At 39.1% G+C, this 18,873-nt stretch overlaps 1 protein-coding gene across 1 annotated transcript in view; it reads left to right on the plus strand.

The window, feature by feature from the left end:
• The window catches only part of BMPER (BMP binding endothelial regulator), a 243,562-nt gene that overhangs the window by 145,229 nt on the left and 79,460 nt on the right, over window positions 1-18,873 (plus strand). The window contains exons 7-11 of the mRNA XM_030549389.1: window positions 1,666-1,775; window positions 2,184-2,324; window positions 3,574-3,678; window positions 9,691-9,736; window positions 17,814-18,143. Of these exons, the coding sequence (XP_030405249.1) occupies window positions 1,666-1,775; window positions 2,184-2,324; window positions 3,574-3,678; window positions 9,691-9,736; window positions 17,814-18,143 (732 nt within the window). The remainder of the gene's footprint in view (window positions 1-1,665; window positions 1,776-2,183; window positions 2,325-3,573; window positions 3,679-9,690; window positions 9,737-17,813; window positions 18,144-18,873) is intronic.

Below are 18,873 nucleotides of genomic sequence, written 5' to 3' on the forward strand. Positions count from 1 at the left end.
GTTGTCTTCGAAGGAATCAGATGAGGGACAGGCAACATCCATCCCTTTCCATTGCTACAAGTACCAATGGAGGCCTTCTACATTGTGGCAGTATCCCCCACTCCAACCGCCACAGAGCCATTGGCTTCCTATGCCATGGGGCTCTCCGCAACAACCTCTGGATCTATCATGCTGACTCTATTGGGGATCCTGGCCCCAATATTCATCCTCAGAACCTGTCCATTACATCAGGGAGGGTTTACTAATAAGCAAAAGTGATTTTATTAAGTATAAAAAGTATAAGTGGTTCCAAGTAATAAGAGACAGAGCAAAGTAAGTCACCAAGCAAAATAAAGCAAAACCACGCAGATCTAAGCCTAGTACATTAAGAAACTGTTTACAGGTAAAATCTCACAGCTTCTTTCTAGTCTTCTCACAATCTAGTCTGGGAAAGCTTCTTTCACAGACTAGACTCCTTCCTAGTCTGGACCCAGTCCTTTCCCCGGTACAGTCCTTGTTAGTTCCAGAAGACATCTTAGGTGGAAAGCAGGGGTGTTCTCATGACTGGCAGCCACTTTTGTTCTGTTCCACCCCCTTTTATAGCTTTGGCAAAGGGCAGGAATCTTTTGTCTCTCTGGGTTCACACCCTTCCTTCTAAATGGAAAAGTACCAGATTTAAGATGGATTCCAGTATCAGGTGACATGATCACATGTCCTGTGAGACTTCAGCCTCCATTCTTCCAGGCCAACCTGCAGGTACCCAGGAAGGTTTGCAAGTAAACAGAGCCATTTACAGGTCATTGATTCTGAAGCACCCTTAATGGCTTCCACTTAATATGTTTACATCAGTAATACAAGTTTATATCTTATTCTCCTAACTCCAGACGTAGAAATAATACATACAAACAAACAAATGGGATAAACACACTCGATAAATCATGAGCTTTGTAATTATACCTTACAAGAGACCTTTTGCATAAAGCATATTCCAGTTACATCATATTCACACTCATAAGCATATTTCCATAAAACATTATGTAATGCAATGTCACACTATGTACCAGCTAAGGGTCTTAGTTTCTTGCATCCTCTTCTGATTTAGGTACTGCTTGTTAATTATCCATAGTGGAATACAATACAGACTACCACTCGAAGAAGAAGAGGGGGTTATTTACTTGTAACTGGGGGTTCTTTGAGATGTGCAGTCCCTATCTGTGTTCCACTTTCCACCCTTATTCCCCTTTGCTGTGGTTCCTTTGGATTTGTGGTGGAGAAGGAACTGGAGATGCGGTCAGCCCATACCTCCCTTTATCACCTTGGATGAAACTGAGGAGGTAAAGGAAGGGATGAGGTGAACGAAGGGCACATGCATGGACCAATGGACAGTACTATTTTCAAAATCTTTGGCTCTGGATGCATGCGTAAACCCTCAGTGGAATGCAGACAGGGACCACACATCTCAAAGAACTTCCAGTTATAGGTAAGTACGCTTTTCATCTTACCCAGATTAATATCTGTCTAATGAATAGGGAACAGTTTAAAAAAACTTTCTAGACACCCAAATGGAAATATATAGCAAATGACGCATTGCACGTAAATTTGGTCTGCGAACAGTAAACTGTTATTTTTGTTGTCACCGTGGCATCCTTTTAACCATATTCTGTGTCTCTTGTTGTTTGTATTCAGGCCAGAGGAAAGTGTTTGACCTCCCATTTGGAAGCTGCCTCTTTCACAGTGATGTTTATGACAATGGATCCTCTTTCGTTTACGACAACTGCACTATGTGTACCTGTAGGGTAAGTCAGTAACAACATTCCTATGCAGTGTGCTGTGTTTTTTATTGCCTAGGAGAGATGTTTGTAAGATTTGAGTACTACAGGACCTGACTCTGTACTGTGAAGTATCTTGTGTGGTTTTTTACATCCAGGCAAAGGGAATGTAAAGGGCTACCAAATCAACATGGTCAGATTTTACAAGACTGTAAAAGCGCAAGTTGAAAATTAAGCCCTGATTGCATTATTAAATGAATACACTCTGAAAGATTTATAATAAAATATTTTATTCTAAGCAGATCTGATCAAAGTAATTTTTAGCTACATTGGGTGGAAATGATTACCTCAACACACACAGATGTTACGATTAGGGGTGAACATTATCCCAATAAATTAGTGTCCCCTTTGCTTTTCTTCTGTCCTTTTGCTTAGAATTCTACAATGGTATGTAAGAAGAAGTGCTCACCTCTTGGAGAATGCAATAAAAGCAAGGAACACTGCTGCAAGGAGTGTGTCTCATACGTCTCTCCTGAGGAACTGAAAGTGTGCAAATTTGGGAATAAGATCTTTCGGGTAATGTTTTGGGTGTGATTCTGATTTTTACCTTTTTTATACAACTGTTGGAAATAACTCTATAAGTCATTGGAGTTACATAAATATAAAACAGGCGTGAGATCACAATCAGGCAACTGTTGTATCTTCTTTTAGTTGCTTTCGTGCTTGGAGATAATTTCTTTTGCCATGGTGTCTGTCAACTTATGCTGCACCAAAATGGTTAGACAATTCTGCATCACTTCAGAATAAAAGACAAGACAGGACAGCCCTTACAAATCATGCTGTGCATAAAAAATCAGGCTGTTTTGCTACTTAAAATTTGAGGATGCTTTCACTCTGATCCCAACACTGAGGAACTCTAGTGTAGGTGGATCCATAATCCCTTTCTGTCCTCTTGGACTGCCTCTACTCTCTTTCTGTCTGCCTCCCCTCACCCTTCCTCCTCAAGCGTCCTGTAAACAGAAAGCTTGCACATTCAGGCTCTACACAGGCTAGCACAGGACTGTACGTGGGTGAGGTGGAATGCGTTAGAAACTGCACTTGGCAAATGCAAAGGCATGTAGAAATGAGCCAGGACAGTTCCCCCTACTTTCCTGAGTATGTTAAAACCATACAAAGAGCATTCTGCTGCCCTCTTAATACTTTTTTAGAGAGACAGACTGTCTTCTGGAAGAATACCGTTCCTGCTATACATTTGGGTAGTTTAATGTTATATCTGTTCTAAACATTTTCAAATGTTTAGCAGATCAAGGGTCTGCTAAAGCACTGTAAGCAATCTAAATCAGAATTCATTATTTGTCCATTCCTGTGGACCCAGAATGATGCCACATCTGGTAATAAATTCACTGTATTCTGACATCTTAATGAAATGCTTTCACATCCAAGAATTTAAACATGTCAGTTATCTGAAGGTAATGAATCAGGTTTTCCTAATTATGTCAGCTTAAATGAAAATTCACAATAGGTGTGATCACATCCCACTGGTTTGAGAAACAATGCAGCTAATCGGGTCATTCAAGGAAAAAGAAAACATAGACTTGGAAGAATGATTTTCTAACCTGAAGGATCAGAGGAAAGAAATCCCTGCTCATCTTCATTTTTAACTGGACTGGGTGTGGATGAGTACCTCATAATAATTTAGACTAAATAATGATGTAACTCCAAAAGGGAAAGCAGTGCTTTTCTGTGCAATGAAAATGATACATTGTTGGAATAGTTTCCTTCCACCACTCCAGCTGATAGCTATATCGTGTTCTCCCTCCTGCAGGATGGAGAGATGTGGTCCTCTGTTAACTGCACCATCTGTGCTTGTGTGAAAGGCAAGACAGAGTGTCGCAAGAAGCAGTGCATTCCAGTCAACAGCTGCCCTCATGTGAGTTTTTAATGGAATATGTTCTCTGCCCCGGCCCTCATTTATCTTTGTCAGTGTTTCTCAGTTGAACTGGTGTACATGAAGCCTTGAAAGAAGGAACTGTCAAAAATTCTAGGGTCTATAGTTGACTAGGATTCTCAATTGTTGTGTGCAGTGTTTTAAACTGTGTTGGTCCCAGGATATTAGAGACAAGGTAGATGAGATAATATCTTTTATTAGACCAACTTCTGAAATGTTCTGTGTAAGCTTGAAAGCTTGTCTCTTTCACCAACAGGAGTTGGTCCAATAAAAGATATTACTTCACCCACCTTGCCTCTTGAATTCTCAAAACACTGCAACATCTCCTTTCAGGCTTGCCTAGCTCTGCCCTCAGGTCTCTCTCTTTGCTCTGAAGGCTCCTATGTTTTCACTCTCCCTTTTATATCTGAACCAAAGCTGCTCTCTCTGCTCCCAGGCTTACTTCTCTCTCTCGGTAGCTTTATTGGTCTAACATTTTCTGTTTTGGATGCCTGTAATTTGCAAATTACTTAGTTTAAATAGTGCAAGCTTTCAGGAAAAGCAGATCTAAAATGACATCTTATGCAGAGAGTCATTTTAAAGCAACCCGCTGAAGAGACCTCCAAGTTATTAGCATTACTCCTTCTCAATGTTTCCTTCACAGTCATGGAAGCCAAAAGGAGAAAATATTAGTCACAAATACCTGCAACAAACTCCTGTGAATAGAAATATGTTTTGGTGACTTTTTGACAGCCAAGGGCAGTGGTAGAGGTGTGTGTTTGTACTTTGGATTTCCAAATGCTATAGAGGCAGGGTCACTGTACTAGTGAGCCTTCGGAATTCTGTGCAGTAGAGACAATCTTCTACTTCATCTTTTTGGTGGTTCAAAGGAGTTCAGTGCTTCTGCCATGAGCCTCCTTAAGCTTCAGAAGAGAGGAGCTCTGCTACTGTATACCTTAGTAAGCATGCATTAATGCAACTCTTCTGGGAGTATTAGCAGGTAATGGGATTTCCTCATGCAATTCTTAAGGAGTGCATAGGAAATGAGAACCTGGGACCATAGAAAACTTTTTATCTAGCACATCAAGTTTTCTATGAGAATTCTTAGGAGCGTGGCACCATAGAAAAAATTGGATGCCCCTCTATAGTGTCCTTCATTTACCCAATTTAAGCTTTTACGTCTCCTCAGAGCTCAGGTTGCTAAAGTAATTTAATATGACCCGGTTGCAAAATACAACATTACATTATATTTCATTTAAATAAACTTATGAATAGAAAAGACTGGAAATGATCCGTTAAGGTAATAAATGTATTGTTTCCCTTGTTGTTCATACAATCAACTGCGGAAAACAATGCCAAGTGAAAATTCACCTTATACATTCCAATAATAGTTTTAACTCTCCAACCCATAAGGCACACTTACATGCTCTTTCAGCATTGTCATATTACAATCCTAGTATGGGAGGTGTGAGTCCTAGACTCATAAGTGAAGTCAAGAGCAAAAAGAGTTCTAAGTCCTCCATTAAAAATATAGAAAGTAAAGGATTTTAAATGTTGAGAAGCATAGAAAGCATGTAAATTTAACTCACAAAATGCCATTAGCAGCTTCATAAGAAATAAACATCCCTTTATAAATCCCCTATTAGGATAGAAAGGCTTAACCTGAAACTGTTTACTAAATTATACCAGCCCTGGGTTCTAGCTGGGGCTGGAATACCAATCCAAATTAAGCTTCTGAAACTGGGATGGGTTCTCAGGAATGGAATCAGTTCCCAAATCTAGAATAAGCTTGTGAACTAAACTAAATTCTCAGGCTGCTGCAGGCTTCCAAACAATACTAAACTTCCAAGCAGTAGTGAGCTTCTGAACTACGATACACTCCTAGACTAAAACAAGCTTGTGAACTAAACTAAACCCCCAAACTGAGTTCCCAAACAAGAGCCAGCTCCTCCTCAGGGCAAAATAAGCACCTGTGCCATCTCTCCACTCCTAATAGGTTCTAACCCAGCCATTCTGTCCTAGGATTCAAAGTGGCTGCTCACAGTCTGCTGCAAACACTATTGCCTTTCCTTTTCCAACTACAAAATGCCCCAACCAACAAATCAGCCAAAAAAACAACCCTTTGCCAAAACGTCACCCTAATGTAAAAACACATTATTCTCATTTTTTTTTCAAGATAAGGGCTATTAGAAAGAAGAAAGCAACTCTATAGTTGGATTCTAATTTTCTCTCTCTCTTTAAGGAATTTTAAAGCAAATAACATAGGTTAATCGTTTGATCCTTTTCACAAACCTACCTATACTTTGCATAATACAAGATATAGATTTGGTAGTGATGTGTATGCTGCAAGTTTGTAAGCATATTATGAACTAGGCTGAAGAAAAATTGTACAAGAGAATACTGTATTGCTTAGAAAAATATGGGTAGTATCTTGATTTCCTTACTAGTTTTAAATATCATTCTAGACCATTAGACCCACTCTAGACCATTAGACCCAGGTACTACTTGTGCAGTGAAGCACTGCTTGGTGCAAGTAAGAGTGGCCTCATGTGTTTGTGCCATTAAATTCTGTGTCATAATGCACACATACAAGGGTGAAAGAGTTAAGGATATGCAGACAAGCTTAAATATTTATACCTTGACTTATAAAAGCTTAACTCTTTAGCTTTAGCTTTCTTTTCATGAAGTTTTCCTGGTGGAATATTGATTCATTCATCAACCTAATTCTAAATTAATTAGGACTTTTATATCTGACTCGGAACAGGCTTCACACTGGTAAAGCTGTAGATGTTTTTTATACCCAGTAACCACTTGTATTACTGTCTGGACTGGTGGCAGGTTGCCACATTTTGTGAGATTGTGTCTGCCATTTCTTTTATTTTTCCCAAAGTTATAACCTTTTTTTCTTATCTTTTTTTTTTGTATAGAATCTTTTACTATTTCTGATAATTTCAGGAAGTGCCTTTCTGAGTTTCTTTCATTTGCACACTGAGGCAATGTATGTGTCTCTATTTTAATGCCCTCTGGCCACACCAATAGCAAAGTCAGCCCTGCTTTGGGTTTCTACTGAGCCTTTTGGTTCATGGTTTCTGTTTCCACTTTCTGATCACTGATTCTACAGGCACACTTCCTCTGTTGCCTTGGGCTTCATTCGACAATGTGCTGAGCACTCTGGCCTTGATCCAGCAAAGAATTTAAGCATGTGGGTAGTCCGGCTGAAGTCAACACCATGCCCATATATTTAAAGTTGAGCGTGTACTTAGGTGCTTTACTGAAATGGAGTAAACTCATTCTCTTCAGGATTGAGTCCCTGTAGAGATTCTCTAGCTCTCTTCTTTTCTAAGGCCACATCTTCACTACAAGCTTATATCAGTATAATTATGTGTTCAGAGTCTGAAAAATCCACACACCTGAGCGATACAGGTATACCAACCTAATCCCTGGTGTAGACAGTGTATGTCAACGGTGTATGTAGACAGTGTATGTTAACGGGAGCTTCTTCTATCAACACTGGTACCGCCTCTTGGAGAGATGGATTAACTACACTGATGGGAAAAACTCTCCTGTCGGTGTAGTAGCGTCTTCACTAAAGAACTACAGAGTGCTGCTGCACTGCTGTACATGAAGATAAGCCCATATTCTCCTCACTTACCCCTTTCTCCTCTCCACATTCTTTACTCTTCCAAGTCCTTTAGTTCCTTTATACCATCTCCATTCTCTCTCTCTCACTATCATTTTCTACCTTGCTGTTGTCCTCCTTGCACCACCAGTACATACTACACTTCTAATTAGTGATACCAGCCTGGGCGAAAGCTGAGTTGCTGTAGAGATGTTTCTTCCAATGCTACTATGAAAGTACATGGTGATATTGAAGCATAAAATTGTCTTTGAGCACCATTTCCATGAAATAGTTAATCGAGCTAAGTTCATTGCACACGAAGCCTTTCAGAGGATTTGAGTCTGTGGATAAATTTTGAACCCGTGAACTTCATGTGAGTTTAAAATTTATTCAGAACACGTTCTCCCATCCCAAGCACAGACAGTGTTTAATTTTATACACATCTGTTATTATTGCAAACAAAAAGTTGGTGTTTTTACTGCAGTGCCAAATGAGGCACAAAAAAACAACAGCTGTTGCTATTGCACAACCAACCAGCGTCCCCCCAAACCCTAATTATTCTTGCCTTTAAAAAAATCCCTCCTCAAACATAGACTTGAAAACTCATGAAAAAGAAGAAAAATCCTAGAAAATAAAGAGACTTGAATGCAGTCTGCTTATAAATATTCATAGGTAAAAATGGGATCACATCACTTATCCCACTCCTAAGGGAACCCTCAGTGCTAACGAACTCTTGCAGCACATGTTAGCAATAATGGGCTTCCTTATTCTACAAGACAAAAACAGGATCCCATGCCAACATAGTGGCTCAAGTAACCAGTCTCAGCAGGCTGCCTTGCAGATTCCAATTTCACTTGAATTCCTGCCATTTCCAGCTTGGCTGATGATTTCAACTCTTTTATTGAAACAGAGAGGTAAGAATATTCAGTATACTGTATGGCATTAAGCTGCATGTCTCCCATTAATGCTAATAAGGGTTGCCCAACTAAATATCTCTGTATATAATTTTGGGGGTTTATATGGCACTTAGTTAAAGGTGTTTAAAAGTGTTTTATTATAATAGGTGCTTGAGAGACTCGGAATCACAGTCTGGTCCCTGGTTCTCCCTTTGCTCTGGGAGAGAGGTAACTCACATGAGCTCTGTACCAGCTGCTGATTACTTCTCCATTCTTTTCAGTTCTGCTCTGGCTGGTGCACTGAGAGAGGCAGAGCCAAAGCTCTGCCCAGTTGTAAGAGAACCAGAGTAGTAGCCCTGCAGAGGCTGCTCTCCCCTCCATGAGCTGCCACAATGCAGGGAAGTAAGTGGTGAGCCAATGCAGGGAAGTAAGGAAGTTCCATATGCCTCTTACTTCCTTGCATGTGTATGGTGGGTGACTTACAAAGCAGTTTCAGTTATCATCACCCTAGGTTTCACTAACAGTTTGTCTACGCAAACAAGTAGTTTGTGGCAAGCTGGGCTGTGAATCTACCCTGCAGTAGCCTGCTGCAGACAAACTTTTTGTGTTGGACAGATCTTCAGAAGCATCCACCTTTCAGGTTGAGATGTTTTATGATTATTCTCAACTTGAGTCAGTTTCAGCAAATTTGAACTAAGTCAATTAGGCCACTTTTTAATTCAGTGAAGATTTTAAAAGGACACATGCACTCACACAAACAAAAGCACATATTTCCTAATTCTAGCAACCTCTATTTGAGACAGAACTATTTAAAATACAAACACACACACACACAAACAAACAAAAACCTTGGCCTGGGCAAAGTGGACTGAGCCTTTGCTCAATATTACTAATATTGGACCAAAGTCTTTGCTGATATAAATAGTACACTTATGGGGTTTCACCCATTGGTTCCAGCAGAGAATTTGGTCCACTATTTCTAGTTTAGTAATATGATTTTGTAAGGGATATCACCGTATTTACCCATGGAAGAGAATTTGAATAAACTTGATTTGTACCAGTGAGATCTCTTACTGATATTTGTAGCTGGATGAATGACTCTCTTTAGTGAGGATTTCCCATAAGCAACTGAAGGGATACAAGCAATCTGCATCAGAAATGAACCATATGTATTTTATGGGAAAAAGGTTGAAGTCTTACTTATATAAAACAACTAGTGTACTTTAGATAGCCATGAATACATGAATACAAATTCCCCCTGCTCTCTCTAAGAGAAAAGTAGCAACAGAGAGTCCTTTTAGTATTTTATTTCTTAGGGGACTGCCAGGAAGCTTTTTGAATATTCTGTCTGTTTTTAACACCTGATATTTGAAGCTGTAAACAGGGCATTGAGTTCAAACACAACTTGAACTATTTTCAAAGGTTTATCCAGCCTTACAACATAACAGTCTTTGCTCCAAAAATGCTTTCAGTAAACCAGTCTATCTTTTTCCTAATTAGGGTAAGATCCTGAACAGAAAAGGATGCTGTCCTATTTGCACTGAAAGTGAGTAAGTTCCCTCTTCACATTTTAAAAATTCTCTCAGGAAAAAGTTATAGTCAAAACATGCTCACATTTCATCTCCCTCTTTTTTGATGGAGGTATAGACAGGCGCTTTTAGCAGGGGACAGAGTTAGTATAATATCTCCCATAAATTAAAAATAAAATATCTGTCAAAGAGAATTTTTGATCTTCCAAATACCACTTTTTGTGTGTGTCAAATTAGAGGAAACATTTCTCGCTATGCAGTATAAATTATAGCTTGCCTGTGAAATTTGCAAATGTTATTTGATTCACCCTGGCTACGATTATCCAAGCTAAGGTAGTGATATGAAGAAATACGAAGCATAATCAGATTTCATGCTCCAGGTCCTTATGCTGATTTGTGAGAGTCAGAAAAGGTTTGCAAAGGTCAAACAGGAAGTCTGTGGCAGAAACAGGGAATACAGTGGAACACAGGCCTCTTGATATAGTTCTGTGCTTTAGTCATAGCATCATCCTTTCCCTCCCATAGCCCTATTATCAAAGTATTTAAGCATTTCCTTAAGTTCATCCCTATTCAGCAAAGCACTTAAGCCCATGCTTAATTTAAAGGTAGGCAAATGCTTAAGTGCTTTACTGACTAGGGATGCCCTGCTGAATCAGGACCTTAACACTTTATAACAGAGCAGTCCGAAAACTAAAAATAATTTCTATGGAAAATGTCTGTTTTTTGTCTAATTTTTTTAACTTTTTGAAATTTGCCAATCAGCTGTAGTTTATAATCATTTATGTTGGCTGCTATCAGATTATACCGATGATGTACATTACTTCTTCCATTATGCATCTCAAATGTACTGAAGCACTCTTAACATATTGCTATTACACATGTTTAGAGCAATTGTATAAACACCATTTGGCCTTTGTGAAGGAATTTATGGTTGAACTGGTGTCGTGAAAATATCCTGTATTAATAAATTAATCCAACACATCTCTTACCATAAGTCCAGTTCTCAGTACTCCAAGGATAGAATGAGTGATATTGGTCATAGAAATATGTGACATAGACTCAGAATGAGACACAGAAAAGAGGAACAGATGGAAGGATTTTGAAATGAAGCAGGATTTGTTTTAACAGATATACATTTTCTGTGTACTCAGTTTCAAAGACACCAAAACTTTCAGAGACCTGGGTTCAAATATGATCTTTCACAAGTGCCATGAATTTGGTGACTTGAGTCTTGCCTCTAGTGGTCCCCTTGTCAATTACAAAATCACAGCCTGACTTCATGTGATGGGCAGGTTCTTGTAGAAATTCTTAGGCAGTAATTTATAGTAGGGCAACATCGGGATCATTTGGGAGGAAGGTAAATTAAAATCTTAAATAGGTGATGCACTATGTAATTCACTGCCACTGAAAGCCTTCCTGAGTTGAACTCAGAGTATTTGCAAATGGACAGTGAGCCCTTTCTTCTCGAGATGGATAAAGGAAAGAGGATGATGTCATTTTTTCAGAGCTATTTTCATTGAATTACAAAGTGTTCTGCTCTCCAGGTGCCAGGGGAGTTGTTATTTTTGTTTAATATAAAAATAATTAAATTAAGATTAAAATGACTTTTGAAGGTTACAAAAGACTCCATGGTGATTTATGCAAGCAATAACCCTCAAGACAAGTGAAACTAAAGGTCAAGTGCCTTCACCACTGAAGAAGAGTGTGATGCTTATATACCCGCGGTTATTGAAGTACCAGCTGTAGCTCATCAAGTGATACTTGGCTTAAGAACAGAGTGAGCCAGGCCCTGGGCAAGTACATAGACAGGGGAGTGCTAAAGAAACCATGCCCCTCTTGCATTCTGGGCCTGATTCAACTCCTCCACAAGTCAGTAAGTGTCTTTCCATTCACTTCAATAGGCCATAGATCAGGGGGTCTTTTCTGTGCAGGGGGTCGGGATAACAGCAGTCCCTCCTAGCAGCTGTAGAGTTTCTAACCAAAACAGACAGAAGGGGAGTTATGGCCCCATCCCTCCTGCCCACACTGGCTGGCAGAGCTGCCTAGATGCAGAAATTGAAGCATTTTACACTACCCCAAAAGTTGATGCAGGAGGCACGCTCCTCTGGGCCGACTAAAGGGGCAGTTCTTCTTGGATCTCCCTTTGGAGTGGTGTGTCTTAGCACTGGCCCCAATGCTGAGGGGGAAATATTAAGTAACTTTTATAAAAGAATTTTTTTTAAATTAACTAACAAGTTCTGAACTGGTATACTTATAATGCAAAGTGTCAGATCATCAGAAGTCTTGCAACAGCAGCCTGCTTCTGATAAGATGTACACACATTACACCTATTAATACACTAGACATTTCTGGCCGTCTAGGAGACATGACTTCCCAAAGCAAAAACAACATAGGAGGTACAAGAACACACTGTGCTCAGGACAGCTGAGTACTGATCTGCATAGCCAATTTCTACAAACTGGGTCCAAAACAGTGATTGTTAAAAGACAATTTTTTTTTTTTAGTTTAAAATGTATTTTTCAAAACAGTTTGTGGCAGAAGGAAAAAGGACCTAGTCTCCTAAAGGGGTAGTGAGTTCCTTTTGTCTATTGCTGCTGGGATTAACTGTCGTTAGTTTTGGCATATCATTTCCTAAGCTCCATGGCTGGGGTACAGTTATTATTAATTAAACACAGTGGTCAGACCGGTGGAAAATGTCTTTTAGTTCAACAGTTTAGTTTATCCTATTGTAAAAGTGTAATGAAATATGGTTTTTTGACCTGCTTTACAAAAAGTGCCACTGACATCAATTCCATAAATTAGTAAATCTATGTTATATCAAGGTCATTTTCATATACCTCACAACCACCATTAAGCTACATTCAAATGATATTAATAATCTGACCTCAACTCAAGACTAAAAGCAAGGAATTCAGGTTAAATCTATCATTCTTGCTTAGAAGGACTGACAACACTTGCTAGAGGTGTAGAGGGCTTAGGCACTGTGAAAGCTTCCCACCACAGCTCCCTGGACGTGCTTTAATCCTGATCAGTTATCACACCTCCTATCATGACTGAGCCACAACCTCTCTGTACTTTAGTTTACCCGTTGTACCTGCCACAATTTGGTGTTGTGTGGTTTCATTAATTAAGATTTTTAAAGGCACTCTGAGATCTTCCAATGAAAAGTGCTATATACATCTACTAGTGTCATTTATTATTATTTCAGTTATAGGCCTTTTCTGGGCAGAATGTGCCAGTCATGCCAAATCACTCTTTGATTTTGTAATAGGCAAGTGATCACTATAGGCAAGAGTGGGGTCACCAAATTCTAGACACCTGTGACATATATTAGAATCCAAGTCTCTAGTAGTAACAACTGGTATCTTAATTTACTATAGCACATTGCTCCCTATTATAGTAATCACTTTTAAAAATCTCCTCTCATGGAAGTGTATATCAACAAAATAGACTGCAAGGGTAAGTACCTAGAAAACCTGCATGTGATTTACCCATACAGACTTTTCAGCTGTCATGTTCTACTCCATGAGTACATAATTAGACAAATCTGAATAGCCATTTTATTTATGAATTAGACCACATCTTCTCCCATGGAGTTGTGGTTGTTGGGGTTTTTTTGTTTTGTTTTTTTGACAAAACATCTTACAATGTGTATTATATCAAGCTGTACCATGGGGCAATTACGATGAAAGTATTATATGGATTAGCATTTTTAAATTAAAAAAAATATGAAATTCTGTTATGCATGTGCCGTTAATAATTTGCCCCATTTAATTTAGGGCTTAGTTTACCATTTGGCTAATTACATTCAACGTTTCATTTTGGTTTTAAAAAGCTCAGTCCTTTTTGAGTTATAGATGTACAAATAAATCACCTTAACCTGTAAACTTCTATTTTTCCCCTCTCTCTTTACTTAGAAAATGTCCAAACCAATTTCCTCAGAGCTTACTCCAGTGACTAAATAATAATTTATTTAGGGTATCTACTCTGCACTGCATGAGCTCTTGCTTTATGAATGCCAAATTTAAGCCAGTCTGCTAGGAACTGGAACTATATAGGTCACAGGCAAATTTTTAGGTCCTTTATGTTGGTGGAGACTGAGTATACTATAGGAGATGCACACAAAGGCCAAGATTTTCAACAGCAGAAGCCTAATGGTAGGCTCCTAAGTCCATGTTTAGGCTGCTAAATAAGTGATCTTATTTTTAAAAGATCTCACTGAACTCAGCAGTTTGGAAAATAAGGTCACTTATTTAGGAATCAAAAGATGGGCTTAGTATGGGATTTTCAAAAGACCCCAAGGGAATTAGGGATGCAACTGGGAGATAATCACCTAACTCTGTTCTGCCCTTTTGAAAATCCCAGACTTTCTGAAAATCTTGGTCAAAGTCTTTAAGAGGTGAGGACAGAATGTGTGTGTATGTAAGCACAGGGGAATGTGCTAGACCCTTTACAGGTCCACTTGTTGGCACATCCACTGAGTGACTTCAGTATTGCTGAAGAGGGCTGCTCATGCACTGTTAACTAGAGAACCACTTCTTCCAATAGGTCTCATGGGGGATATCTCTGGGGGGAAAAGAACATGAACAATCTGTGATTGAAACCCTACTGGGTGAGAAGGAGGGGGAAGCAAGCTACACATGGTGGCTGGAACCCTTTTTGTGTACTTTGCCCTTTACAATCCGGTTACACTCTGTATTTAAGCTTCCTTTTCAGGCCAACAGTTCTCCTTGTTGGCTAGTGTTTGAGGTATCTCTCACACACTCATGCAAACTGTTGATTTTTTTTAAACACATTTCTAACAAAACTTTCAGAAATATTTTATACAAAGGCACTGTAGTATCAGCTAATTTAGACTATTCCTAGGTAATTCTCTTTTTAAATTTCAGTTCTTAAAGTAAACAACAACATTTGCATCATACACTGAATTGTCCAGCCCAGAATATGTTCTTTTTTTATTGTAAGTGCGCTACACCAAGTTGACATATGATGTGACACAATGTAACATAACATAAAACAACATTACTCTGCATAACACGTTCGAAATCAAAAATAAACATTTCTTTTGGATCCTGTCAGTACTAACAATTTAGCTGGCACATATATAAATGATGTTTGTTCTCTGTGTCTTGATTCTTAACCATGTCTGTCCTAGCTGAAATAAAAAAAGACACTAGGTAATAATATATATAATAACCCCATATTCTTGGCCTCCAGAAACACAGACCAAAAACAGTTCTTTTCATTGACATTTTCACTATGGTTTGGGCTATTTCCTCATTTTCTTAGAAGTTCCGTGCCCACATGAATAGAAATGATATGTAATTTCTTAAAACAAAAAAGGAAATAAATTTTATGCAAATAATTGCATTTGGTACACAGGAAAATGAAGACAAAATGCTAATAATACTTACCAGTAGCATCAGAACCTGATGCTACAATTCTTTAAATGGGTAAACATCACCTGAAATCAATAGAACTTGTCAGCAGTAAAATAAGACTCCTGTGAGGTGAATAGTATTATCCTTATCCTTTTCGGATGAGGAAACTGAGGCACACAGAGGTTGGTGCACACATTTTAAAAAATACCCCTTAATTTATTTATTTTTAGGGTTCATTTGGTAATTTCTAAGACATGATTTTCAGATTTCTACAGTTCTCATTGATCCCAGCTGATGTTGGTGGTGCCCTTGTCTTTGAAAAAAGTCAGAGCCAAGGGGTCCTCAGCTAGGCATCCAAACATAAAAAAGTGTGACCTAAGTGGCTTACTTAAGGTGGTAGAGGAAGGATGGATGCATGGCATAGCTCCCAGACCCCAATTCTATGTCTTATCCACAAGACCATGCATTCTTCCACCTTTATAGGTTTGTATTAGTCCATTTTAGACCCAAGAGGCTGGATTAACCAGGTGGATCATTGATTAATGTTTTTTTTAAACTTTTCAAAAGATAAGTGGTATTTATATAACTTCTTTATCCACTTTCATCTTTTAATGAATAGTTCTAGCGATAAGTGCCTGATTGCTGTGGTGATGGTATGTTGAAGCTTCAAGAACAATATTAATGTACACCTGTATTCTGTTGATTGCAGCACTGTGTACATCCTTGCCATGCAGACTGTTCCTGCCAGGAACAGCAGTAATCAGCTGATGGTAGTGTTGCTAGTGTTTATTGCTGCATTAGGAGGCTGAAACTTTAAAATATATGAGCCATTCCCCTTAATCCCTAGACCTTGCCACTGAAGTCTCATCCGTATCTCTGGGCATACATAGCCTACAAACAGCCTCTCCATTGGAGGGGAGTTAGAATCTAAGGGCTGGTCTTCATTATGGGGAGATTGACGCTGCTGCAATCGATACAGCAGGGGTCAATTTTATAGGTCTAGTGAAGACCTGCTAAATTGACAGCAGAGCACTCTCCAGTTGACCCTGGTATTCAGTTATCCGAGAAGAGTAAGGGAAGTTGACTGCAGAGCATCCTCCATCAACGCAGCACAGTGAAGACACCAGGGTAAGTCGACTTAAGCTGTATGGACTCCAGCTATGTTATTCACATAGCTGGAGTAGCATAATTTAGGTGGACTTACCCCTGTAGTGAAGGCAAGCCCGTACTTAGGCTATATCTACACAACAGATTACTTCTCTGTAATTTACATTTCTCAGGGGTGTGAATAATCCACATCCCTGAGGCATGTAAATTATGCCAACCTAAGTGCCAGTATATAACTACTGCCTCTCTCAGAGGCAGGAGTTATTAAGTCGATGGGAGATCTCTGTGTTGGCTTGGAGCGTTTTCACCGGAAGTGCGGCAGTGGTGCAGCTGCATCAGTGAAGCTGTGCTGCGTTAATTGATGTAGTGTAGATTTAGAACTACTTAACTCCTCATGGAAGGATTGTCTTTTTGTTGAATTTTTGTGAAGTACCTAGCACAATGGGGTGCTAGTCTATGATTGGTTCCCCTACGTGCTACAGCAATACAAAAAACGTATAGAAATAATAATCAGGGTGAAAAAAATGCACTTTGCTCCCACTGACCTGTGACTGCTCTGACATGTTCACAGATGAAAACACCAGCCAGAAATTTGTCCTACATTTGTAGAAAATAATTATGTAAATAAATCACACTATTAGATACTCACAAAGTGCTTGTTTTTCAACCAATGTTGACTTAAACTAGGTATCAGCAGAACCATATCGACTAAAAAAATCAAAGTGGTTAAATTATGTTAGTGGCTAGATTGTTTTATAGAATTATCTAGTGAATGTGAGAATACATTTTATGTGTGGGCATTAGATTCACTGGTAGGCAAATTTACAGCTACTTTATGTCTCTAGAGCAGAGCAGGCCAGCCAGAACAAACAAGTGAATCTGGCCAAACAACTATATCTATCTATGTCTGTAATATAAATGTTATGTATATAAATATATAAACATGTAAGTCCAGATCCTGAAACTGCTGAAGTCAATGGCACAATGCCCATTGATTTCAATGGGGTCAAGATATAACTTGTGTATATATATAATTAAAATGAGTTATATCATGGAACATATATAATATGTTCCATATTTCTGTCACTATTAATGCCTTCAGCCTGCAATAAAACCTACATGCCCAGACCCTTGTGCCTGCCCAGAGCCCCAATGACTTCCACTGGGTTCTGCACAGAAACAAGGATTTGGGCACAGGCACAGATTTGATTGTGGGATCAGGGCCTTTGGTTGCTGGAACTGAATTTTTTTAAATAATCTGACATAGTTTACCCCCCTCCCCCGTTAATTTCTTTTCTATGTTTCATTCAGCTTGAGTGGTGGAATTAGACTGGTTGGTTTGTCTTTTGTTTCTAGCTGGTTTCACAGATGTTGATGTTTATTTTCCCAACCCTGAAAAGAATGTTTAAACTGAAAAAATAGAAAGCAACAAGCTTGTCATTCAATTAAAAAAAATGTATTATTATTATTAGTTGCCCTCCACTTCCACCTAACTATAAACTTTTGGGCGTATAAGGGTGGGCTGTATCTCTTAAGTTCTTATCAACTGCTGCTTTTCAAACTTCAATTGGTCTTGATGGTGCTTTTGTTTCTCACTCACCTGCAGAGCCTGGAGTTTGCACTGTATTTGGAGACCCCCACTACAACACTTTTGATGGAAGGACATTTAACTTTCAGGGAACATGTCAGTACATTTTGACAAAAGACTGCTCCTCCTCTGCCTCGGCCTTCCAGGTGCTGGTGAAAAACGATGCACGTCGGACCCGTTCTTTCTCCTGGACAAAATCTGTGGACCTTGTGTTGGGCAGAAGCACTATCAGCCTCCAGCAGCACCTCACAGTGAAATGGAATGGGACCCGGATATCACTGCCTTGCGAGACTCCTCAGTTTCAGATTGACTTGGATGGTTACTTGCTGAAAGTTACAACCAAAGCAGGTGGGGCTTGCTCCAAATCAGAAACATTGGAAGAAGCATAAAAGATGCTAATATAGTGGTGTCTGACTTGTATCTAGTGAAATCTCCAAATGCAACAATTCCAGAATTGCAAACATGAAGAAACAATAATTCAGTAGCAATAATCATGTGCATTTTGTGCTTAAACAGCGCTTTATGCTTGAGGATCTAAAAGAACTCTATCAATATTAATTAATTCAACCTTACAACATCCCTTTGAGGCATGCAAGAACAGAGATTCATCTGCAAATTACAATTTGTTGCAGAATCTCTTTTCAGAATGTGTTACTTTCTGCAAATGGAAAACCTGTCCATGGACAGTCCATGTATGTAAATGGATATACGATTTTCACTTCCAGTGACTTCTAAATGGTTTGCCTATGGTCACCAAGTGACATACTGTAACACTGAACAATTGGAAGCCAATTCTCAAACAAGACTTCATGTTTTCAGTGACAGCAAAAAATTGTGCCCCATGTTAGTGTCTATATAATCACAATTCCACACCTGCAGTGAATTGCCAGGCAAAGACTGAATGAGTTGCATATGCAAAATTGTGGACAAAATTCACTGGGCATACCAAATTATGCTCACCAAAATGGAGTGTCCAGTTTGAAAACCAGGCCCTGGCTTGCTGTATTACCTCAGCTACTTGCAGGGTTCTTTCTTTATCTGAATGAGAATGTATCTGTATGGAGCTGTGATTCAGGCT

The sequence above is a fragment of the Gopherus evgoodei genome, chromosome 2, assembly GCF_007399415.2.
Source record: "Gopherus evgoodei ecotype Sinaloan lineage chromosome 2, rGopEvg1_v1.p, whole genome shotgun sequence".
In the NCBI taxonomy this organism is placed as follows: Eukaryota; Metazoa; Chordata; order Testudines; family Testudinidae; genus Gopherus; species Gopherus evgoodei.